General features: G+C 46.8%; 2 protein-coding genes across 2 annotated transcripts; both read left to right on the top strand.

Moving 5' to 3' along the window:
- Positions 1-3,602: 3,602 nt before the first annotated feature.
- LOC120696093 (blue copper protein-like) lies at positions 3,603-4,446 on the top strand. The gene is made up of 2 exons (XM_039979245.1): positions 3,603-3,798; positions 3,945-4,446. Exons 1-2 carry the CDS (start codon positions 3,624-3,626, stop codon positions 4,277-4,279), a joined length of 510 nt encoding a protein of 169 aa, XP_039835179.1. The 5' UTR covers positions 3,603-3,623; the 3' UTR covers positions 4,280-4,446.
- Positions 4,447-5,438: 992 nt separating this feature from the next.
- Positions 5,439-6,430, top strand: LOC120681806 (blue copper protein-like). Its single transcript, XM_039963421.1, has 2 exons — positions 5,439-5,727; positions 5,807-6,430. The coding sequence occupies exons 1-2, from the start codon at positions 5,568-5,570 to the stop codon at positions 6,112-6,114; spliced, it is 468 nt and encodes a 155-aa protein (XP_039819355.1). The 5' UTR covers positions 5,439-5,567; the 3' UTR covers positions 6,115-6,430.
- The last annotated feature ends 4,143 nt before the right edge of the window (positions 6,431-10,573 follow it).

Here is a 10,573-nt window from a genome sequence, read left to right on the forward strand (position 1 = left end):
TTTGAGACATCTATCATTTAGAAAAAAAGGATTAACATCATGTGCATTAGTACAATCATGAAAATATACTAGTGAACGGTTTGGACGTACTCTCGTGTCTTCATCAGTAAACTTCCCGCATGGAGTCATGATGTGCAAGTAGTCGCATACGTAGTACCCGCACCAATCAGTTCCTTGTTGTTGTCTCGCACACTTAAGGAGAAACAAATAAATTACTCAATTTAGAATAATTAGGGATTATATACTTAACTAGACAAATCTTTATGAATCAACATATCGGATAATCCATATTAACGTTCAGTTCGGGCCTCCATTGACCACGTCCTTTGTTATTTTTCACAAAAAAATTTCCAAACCCTGCGCTCAAAGTTAAGTTTGATATTCAGGAATTGTTATTAACAGAAAAAAGATTTGATTGTGCAAACTGAACTTACCTGTTCAAGGGGTCTATGATATGTTGGATTGCGGACTTTGGATTTCTCATTGATTCAAAGACTATAAGATTGCCGGTCTCTACGGAAAGTATGAGTAAAATCCAATGATAACTGCGGATATAGATAGGATATATACATACATGCATTAGACGACTTAGTATTTATTTAGTAATATAATAGAGGATTGAGTCGACCAAGTCTTACCCAAAGTTGTATGGTATGAATATATAGGATTTGTAATTTTGCCTAGTCAACGAATCGTACATGTTTTGGCACGTTTCCTTGTAATTTTCGTTGAGCACTTTCTGGTTGACTAGCAAAGGAGACATGAAGCCGATCTGATGCTGCCATCTATGTTTTCAGCTTCTTTGGGTCTCCTGTCTAAACGATACAATAGAAATTTTATAATGCACACATATAATTATGTTCATGTTAACAAAAAGTATTAATGTAGAGGTAAGTGATACTCTTCTTCTTCCACATAGGTGCACGTCCGTCATCACTCTGCACTGATTTGCTGCTGGGTCCTTTTCCGAATACTACTTTTATATCTTTGACAATTTCAAACACCATTTTCCCACAACAGTGCTTAGGCTTGGTACGATGATCTGCCTTTCCATCGTAGTGAGCATGCCTCCTCCTTAATGGGTGCTTGATCGGAAGAAATCGACGATAACCCATATACACGATCTTCCTACAATGCTTGAGGTACATGCTGTCGGTTTCTTCTAAACAATGGGTGCATGCCCTATAACCCTTATTGGATTGTCCAGAGAGGTTACTTAGTGCTGGCCAATCGTTGGTGGTTACGAAAAGCAATGCACGAAGGTTAAAATGATCCTCTGCGTGCGCATCCCACATACGAACACCCTCCTCTTTCCACAACAATAGAAGATCCTCAATCAGTGGTTTCAGATACACATCTATATCGTTACCGGGTTGCTTCGGGCCGGGGATAAGCACCGGCATCATAATGAATTTCCGCTTCATACACAACCAGGGAGGAAGTTTGTATATACAGAGTGTCACAGGCCAGGTACTATGGCCACTGCTCTGCTCACTGAAAGGATTCATGCCATCCGTACTTAAGCCGAATCTTATATTCCTCGCATCATTTCAAATGTTGGGAATGTTCTGTCCACTTTTCTCCACTGCGACCCATCAGCGGGGTGTCTCAACATATTGTCTTGCTTACGTTCTTCTTTGTGCCATCACATCAATTTAGCATTCGTTTTGTTCATGAACAAACGTTTCAGACGTGGTATTAGAGGAAAATACCACATCACCTTGGCAGGCACCCTCTTCTTGACGCGCATCCCCTCAACATCGCCTGGATCATCTCGAGGGATCTTATTCCGGCATGAGTTGCATACAGGGCATGAATCCAAATTTTCATACTCACCTCAATATAGGATGCAGTCATTAGGACAAGCATGTATCTTCTATGCCTCTAATCCTAAATGACAAACAACTTTTTTTGCCTCGTATGTTGTCTCCGGCAAGTTGTTACCCTCAGGGAGTAAATTTTTTATAAGTTTCAACAACTCCTCGAATCCCTTGTCAGACAAACCATTTGATGCCTTCCATTGCAATAATTCCAATGTGGTACCCAACTACTTTTGGTCTTGTTTGCAATCAGGGTACAACAATGTTCTGTAGTCCTCCAATATACGCTTCAGATCTCTCGATTCCTTTTCTGTTTCGCAACCTTCCTCAACTTCGCGCATCATCTGACCAAGATCATCTTCTACAACGTATCCTTCAGAATCTTCTTCAGGCTCACCCATTGCAGTGTCATTAAAAAAGAAATTATAATTGTCTGCAAAGTCAGGAATCCTGTTCTCTTCTTCTACATTATTATCCAGCACAATTCCTCTTTCGCCATGCTTGGTCCAAACATAGTAGTTCGACATGAAACCACTATTAAACAAGTGACTATGGTTGGTTCTTGATGATGAGTAATCCTTCTCATTCTTACAGAATTTGCATGGACAACGAACAAAACTGCCATACTTGTGTTTCTCGGCCGCTTCTATGAATTCATGCACGCCATCCATGAACTCCTTTGAACGGCGGTCGGCCATGTACATCTATTGCCGACTCATCTGGGTCCACAATACATTTATATACATCATTGTACTGTACAAATAGTTCATTCATACTACCAATTTATAACAATATATTTATATAATTGATAATGCATATAACTATAATAAATAGATACTATTCACTTATCAAATAAATTGATAAAACATATAAATACAATAATTTGATAGTATTCAAATATCAAATAAATTGATAACGCATATAACTACAATAAGATGCTACAAATAAAAATAATTATCACATGTATAAACTAAATCAAGTAATAACTGTTTCTAAAAATTAATTGCTAAGTTATAAAGAAAAATAACTAATTTTTTTTCAAAAAAAAGCAAAAAATCGTCTCCCCTCACCTCACTCAGCTGCCATGAACAGTGAGTTTATGGCAGCTTGAGGGGGAGGGGCTGGGGTATTTATAGGCTCGGGCCAAAGTCACCGGTTGGTTTCAATGACCCGGTGCTAAATTTTGTTCAATAGCACCGGGTCAAGGCACCAACCGGTGCCTTAGGCCCGAGCTCCTGGCAGCTGCCACGTTTCATCACCATAGGAACCGGTTATTACCATCAATCGATGCCTATACCGCCGCCTTCATTTGGTACCGGGTGGTGGTTCAAACCGGTGCCTATGCTGACGCATTGGAACCGGTTGGAACCACCACCCGGTGCCAATTATCCTCCACTTGATTGGTCCAAGGCCAAAGGTACCCGCTGCTGTTGCAGAGCTGGCACCTTTGGCCTGTATCGATGGCCCGTTTTCGAGTAGTGTTGCTTCAGGCTCCGTCGCTCCGGTCAAGTCGCAAGACTAGTTGAAAGTGAAACGGCTCCGTCCGTTGGTTCAGCTTCCTCACTGAACTTTGGCATCAGTTCCCTAAGTGACCAATGGCTGTCAGCACTTGTCGTTCGCCTTTCAGAGCAAGGCGCATCCTTTTTTCTGTTTTTAGTGCCCTCGAGGTCCTGATAAATGAATTTTCTGTTCGAGAGCATCTTGAAAGTGCGTGCGCGCGAGCGCGCTCTCTCATCATACAAATGGACCAAGATGTTAAGCAACACTAAAACCTCCCGTCAGCCGGCCAGGTCGTTCACCGAGATGGCGCCCAACAACGCTTCGCGGGCTCTCGTCGCGGCACTGCTCGCTGCCGGGTGCGCGGCGCTGGCGTCGTCGGCCACGACGCACACCGTCGGCGGCGTGCACAGCTGGATGACCGGCGTCGACTATGCCGCCTGGGCCAGCGACAAGACGTTCGTCGTCGGAGACCAGCTATGTGAGCAAAGCCCTGATGATTATATTAGGCATAGCTATGTGTGTTGCTGTGTGTGCTGCAGCTTATCACGCATTGATCCATTATTATTAGCAAAAGGGTTAATTAATTGTGCGGGGGAAACCGTACGCATATCCACGTGCCCGCAGTGTTCAGCTACGTGAGGACGGATCACACGGTGACGGAGGTGAGCAGGAGCGGCTACGACGCCTGCTCCGGCGGCGACGCGCGGAGCGAGGACAACAACAGCGGCCTGACCACCGTCACGCTCGCGACCCCCGGCGCGCACTACTTCATCTGCGTCGTCCCCGACCACTGCGCCAGCGGCATGAGGCTCGCCGTCAACGTCTCCGCGGCGCCCTCCTCGGGGGCTGCCGCGACGGCATCAGGCGCCGCCGGGGGCGCACTGCAGGTTCCGGTGACGGTTCCCGTCGTCGTCGCCGCCGCCGCAACGGGTGCTCTGACCAAGCTCGCGCTGCTCTGAGGCAGTCTATCCCGCGTCCGTTGGCGCGCGCGACTCGGCGTCTCAAGGGGCAGGGCAGATCGCGGAGAAACGTGCATTATATGCAACACATCTCCGATACGTTAGATGTTTTGCACGAAAAGATTAGTTTGTACCTGATATGTTTGTTTCGAGAAATCGTTCGTGGCTCTGCATCTGCATCAGTGTTAGTGTGTGATTTGGATGATGCGTGGCTGTCCACGGCGCGCCGCCGTGCCTGATCTTCCGTGGTTGGCCTCTGGAAAACTGGAAGGAAACACGGAGGACGGAGCCTCGGGAGCTCCATCTGCCCTTGCCGCCAAGAGACCGAGCCGTGACCCGGTGACCGTGTGGAGATTAGGCCACATATCTCCCCCCCTGAGCCCTGGTAAACGCACGAGCAAAATTAGGCCTCTTGGGATATTAGGCCCATGCGGCCCGTGTGGAGGAGGAGCCTCCCGATTCCTGAGCCCACAAGATTAGCAAACCGGCCATGCATGGGCCGGGACGACCCGAATCCGAGCACGGGCCTGAGCGCCCGCCTCTCGGCGCCTCCGCGTGTGTGAAACAAGCAAAGAAACGCGGAGGCGGCCGGCGCCTTTTCTGCTCCACTGCACTTTGGCATCAGTTCCCTCGCCGGCCACCCATCCCATTCCCAGGGCTCGTTTCCTGCTTCACCAGTTGTTGAGAAATCAAAAGCTTTGATTCCAACGGCTGTTCCTTTCCTGTTTCCAATGCCCACGGGGGGTCCAAACGCCATGCAAACGCGTGACCCTTTTCTGTTACAACGCATCTAGAAAATGTGCAAAAGGAGTCGCGAGATTGCCAGAAGGAGCTCGCGCACATCAAAAACTAACTGCCCGAAGATGCCACCGCCAGCTGGCCTGCGCCCAACTTTCGCGCGCCCCCCTGCGAGAAGCTTTGAGTCGCACCAAAGGCATTCCAATTCCATCCTCCTCACGCACTGCACCGGCACCGCCGCCGCGCCCTTTGAATTTTTCTTGATCAAAATCGGATGAAAAGGGGCCGGGTGAGAAAGTAAACAAATCAACGCACAGGAGAAAATGCTTCGATTGACGTGGACCATTTTTCAAATACATTTTACTTTAGATGAGGAACATTTAGAAACCTTTATTCGTTCTATAAATAGACCCTCCAACCTCCAGCCCAGTGGTCTACCACAGCAAGAATAGTGATCTGCACAGCTCGTGTGTCATATCCTCATTGCTCGTACGCCCGGCAGCGGCAGGCCAGCGCATCATCACGGTCAGATAAGGCGAAGCTCGTCGTCATGGCAACCGCCCTGCCCCTCGTCGCGCTGCTCGTCGCCGGGTGCGCGGCGCTGGCCTCGGCCACGACGTTCACCGTCGGCGAGTCGCAGGGCTGGACGACCGGCGCCAACTACGACAGTTGGGCCAACGGCAAGAGCTTCGCCGTCGGGGACACGCTAGGTGAGCTCTGAGCTGCAGAGCTTCTTCCCTGCTTCCGCCGCCCTCACGTCTAGTTAAGGGTTGTGTTGTGCTGCTGCAGTGTTCCGGTACGTGAGCAAGGCGCACACGGTGACGGAGGTGACCAAGAGCGGCTACGACACCTGCTCCGGCTCCGGCGCCAACGCGCTGAGCGACGACGACAGCGGCTCCACCACCGTCACGCTCACCACCCCCGGCACGCACTACTTCATCTGCAACGTGCCCGGGCACTGCGCCAGCGGCATGAAGTTCGCCATCACCGTCTCCGCCACGCGCTCCGGCGCCGCCGCGTCCGCGGCCGCCCCGCAGGTTCCGGTGGCCTCCGTCGCTGTCGCCGCGGCCGCCGCGATCAAGCTCTTGTTCTTCTGACGGCGGAGCTGAGCACGGCCGTCTCGATCTTCGGAGTCTCAGGGTAGAGACAGTGCATGCATTGCAGGCTACACGTTCTTAGCCGCTGACGACATTCTCGTGTAATAATCCATCAGAAATTGCTGTCCATATTTCTGCTACGTTTTCTGGCGATTGCTCGTCGTGCAGCAGCTCGTGTACTACTTACGCTGCCGTGGCGTGTCCTTTTGACGTCTGTGGCTGTGTGTACTGTATTCGTCATCAGGTGTACATCATGTCTGATCGTTTTTTGTTGGGTGTGAAAATAAAATTTGCTCCTCTTGTGTTCAATGGATGATGAAGTAGTTTGTGCAACACATCCTCTCCTCTCAGATCACTGTCTTGTCAGGTCATGTAGGGGAGTGATGGCTCGGCGGAAAATGGAGGAAAAGATCGAACCGAGGGGCAGGAACATTAGAAAGCGATCCTGTCGGTTGGACACTTGCTCGGATGCGTAACGCGTCGATAGAAATTTCTAAAGGATGCCCGTCTTTCACAAAAAAAAAAAAGCTATAGCTATTGCTCTCTTTTTTGTTGGTTGCTACAGAAAACTCTTGAACCTTTGCAATCTGGAAAACACCGGCACCGGCAACCTTTGCAAAAGCTAGGGCTGAGAGAGAACTAGTTGACGTCGACGTCGAAATTACGGAGACAGACAACAAGCTTTCCGGACCACTACACACTAGAAAGAATCTTCTTTTCCATGGGTGAAGTCACGCTGCAAAAAGATAGTCAATGGAGTTAGTACGTTTGGATCTTTCATCGCAGAAGTTCAGACGAGTAAGACCCGGTTTGGCTCCCAGACTTTTTTTCATAAGTCCCTATCACATCAAAAAGAATTTTACTATTTTATAGTATTAAATAAAATATGTTTATAAATGTTTTTTGACAGCTGAGTGCTAATTCGCGAGACGAATCTAATGAGCCTAATTAATTCATAATTTGCTACAGTGATGCAAATGTAAAAACTAAAAACTACAAGAATCTAGATCATTAAAAGTATTAAAATTTTAGTATACAAAGTGTCTTCATTTGACAACAAATAAAAAATATAGTAATTTTCCAATGCGACAAGCAAAAGTACGCGATTATTATGGTGCTGTAATTTTATATAATTTTTTTGAGTACCTTAACATCGTCAAATCAAAAAATTCAAAACTAAAAAGTTGTAGATCTCCTCAAGAGCTACAATTTTTATATAAAAATCATCTTCATCCGATGTCCTATCGAAGAGTTATGATTTTTTTTTGAAGATTCAGCCGAAATAAATTAGGAAATGAAAAAACAAAAACATTGTTACTGTAGCAAATCCCGGTCGCACAGTGCCATGCAAAACTGGGCTGGACCTGGAGTGAATTGGTTCGCAAGTTCAAGGGGCTAGATGTCTGGTTTCTAAGTTTATGGACCTATTTGATATAGCGCTGCAAGCTCAGGTGTCCACGGTACATTTTACTTTTTTTTGAAATTACATAATACAATTCAGACACACACAACGCACGCACACTTACACCCTATGAACACACGTACGTAAACTCTACCCTTATGAGCATCTTCGAAGACTGAGCCGGCATATCCTCGAGAGCCTGTCGACGGTAGCGTCGCCTACCGCTTAATGCACAACACCATTAAATTCCAGAATATTCGCTTTCATGAGGAATCGAACTCAAAATCTCAAATTCTATCGAGACTCTTATAACCACTAGGCTACAAGTCCTTTCGCAACAAGCTACTTCTGCCCATCCGGTAGCAGCTGCAGCCTGCAGGCGTTGTGGGCCGTGGCATCCTTGAGGACCATCAAATAAACAAGCCCATAGATTCATAAGTCAGCCCAACTAACTGGGCCCAAATACTCAAGTATATAACACCAGAACCATCCCAAAACCCTAAATTAGCCCTTCCCTCCCTTTTCCCCATTCAGCGGTTGCGCGCAGGCGCGACGGCGCATCTGGCCTCGGCGTCCCCCACGCGCGCTCCCACCGCCTGCCTCGTCGTCCTGCGCTCTAGCCCAGAGGCCGCCCGCTAGCCCTGCCGTGCCGCCCTCGCCGCCGCGTTCGCTCGCCCGGCCGTCATGCGCGGCGCCCCCCCCCCCTCGGCTTCGGATCGGCCTCCGCCCCACTACCTGGCCACCGTTCTTATTTTCCTACCTGCGGGGCTTGTTCGATTTGCTCTTCATTAAATTTGCTTGTGTTTCTAGGAAGGAAGATTCGTATCTTTCTGATTTTTTTTTCGCGCTCGCGATTTGAATACTAGAAATCGGGCTCCATATTATGAGTCAACAGCAGGCGCTGTTCAATGGCGTCCTGACTGCCGCATGGAGCCCAGATTGACGCCAGGAGAAGATTGTTTGGAGATCCATCTTCTTTTAGTTCCAAGCCACAATACCTGGCCACACCGCGGCACAAAAACTCGCCCAAATCATCTTTGATTCTCCTCAAGAACCACTTCTTTTCTCGTGCTTTTGAGACAGCATCCAGATTTGGTTCTGGTATTTTGCTGGGCTGCCCCGTTTGTTACGGGGACGGCATTATTAGACGAACGGTTGCCGTCCTGTTTCTCCATGGACGAAACGCCCTTTGCAAGGGAGACGGATTCAGTGACTTGTCTCTGGCAAGTCACAACGTAGCTGGCGCTAAACGACAAGGAAAATCACTGTGTCGATAGTACTGTAGCATGTACAGTATCAAAATACTGTTCCACGGGTACTGTTTAATACTGTAGCACGGGTGCTGTTCATGCAGATCTGTCCGTCGATCACGAAATGGACTGCTCTCAAGAGGTGGCAAGTTACCGGAACAGTGCTCGGTGACTTGGCTTGAGCAAGTCACTGAATCTCAATCCCTTTGCAAGGTGCCCAGATAGACGCCGATACACGATTGGATGCGGTCACAATTTTGATTGCCTCGTCCAAATTAAATTGGCTACAGTTTCATTTGCATTGTCCTCTTTTATTTTTTTGTGGCCAACCCTGTTTTGTTTCAATTGCATTGTCCTCTTTTTTTTTCTTGCCAACCCTGTTTTGATTTCTCCCCTCTGGATTGTTTCAATTCGAGGTAAATTCATTCTTCTGGGTGCTTCCGGTCAAGACTGATTGGTTAGTAGATACGTAGAACACAGCCGTGGAGCATGGGCGAAATGTACGGGGTCAATTTTTTTTCCACTGCGTATATGATGCCAGGATAGCAAATTTCTAATGGTAAAACATATATGATGCCAGGCAACTCACAACCATGTTGGAGATAGCTTAAATTTGCTTAAATCTGAAAAATGCTTAAATATGTTGTAATCTGAAAAGAAAATACTATTGAAATGAAAACGGGAACAGTGGTGCCACTCGGAAACTCTTTTGAAAATTTGTTGAATGGCAAAGTATCAGTGAGGTAATTTCACATGATCAGACAACGCTCCACTGGCTGGCCACCCCATAATATGCAGCTCGTTTATCTGTACACGTCCACCAGTTCATTCCAGTACAATGTTGAGAAGAAATTGACACAAAGGCCCTGTTTAGATTTTTACATGTAAACGTAAAAAAACCGTAAACGCATTAAAGTGAAACGGAATCTTGCTAATTTGAAGCACTAAATGAAGTCTATTGACAAAACTTTTTGCATGGATAGACTGTAAATCGCGAAACGAATCTAATGAGTCTACTTAATACATAATTTACAATAGTGATGCTACAGTAACCATCCGCGAATTATTGATTAAACATGGATTAATTAGCATCATTAGATTCGTCTCGCGATTTACAACCCATCTATGCAAAAAGTTTTACAAATAGATTTTATTTAATACTTCAAATGCCTTGTTTACATCTTTACAAGTTTTTACAAAATAAACTAAACACACCCAAACATGCATCAAGGGTGGATATACACTGTACACAGCAGGGCCATTGGTTCTTGAGCCAGCCCATAGAACAACGCGTGCGGCCGAGGAGGACGTTTCCGGCCCCCGGTATCAAGCAGGGTTAACCATTTTGTTTTCCGGTGAAATCCCGGTGATCGGCGGAAACGGAATTCTGTTTCGGAATTTCGGCGAATTTCGGACGAATTTTTTTGAATTTTGAATTTTCAAAACGAAATTTTCCGAAAATACCGAAATATTTTTTTCCGGTACCGAACGGAAACAAAAAATTTCGCCGAAATTTCAAACCCTGTTATCAAGCGGGCGAATGGTGCCAGAGCGTGCGGCCACGTGGCCCACGACGACCTTCGGGAGGGATGGCATAGCCCTTTTCTTTAGAATGTCCTAAAGCTAATTTTACCTTCTTTTTTTTTGAGAAAGAACGGGTTGGATTATTATTATATAAAATGGAAGTTTACATCCATCCCCTTACAAAGGAGCCCTCCAAGAAAAAGAAAATTACAATGCAATCCTTTTAGAGAAACTCCCTTGGTCCTCGTCGTCGCTGACGGCTCCGCCGCTACTCGGATTCCTT

The sequence above is a fragment of the Panicum virgatum genome, chromosome 2K (assembly GCF_016808335.1).
Source record: "Panicum virgatum strain AP13 chromosome 2K, P.virgatum_v5, whole genome shotgun sequence".
NCBI lineage: Eukaryota > Viridiplantae > Streptophyta > Magnoliopsida > Poales > Poaceae > Panicum > Panicum virgatum.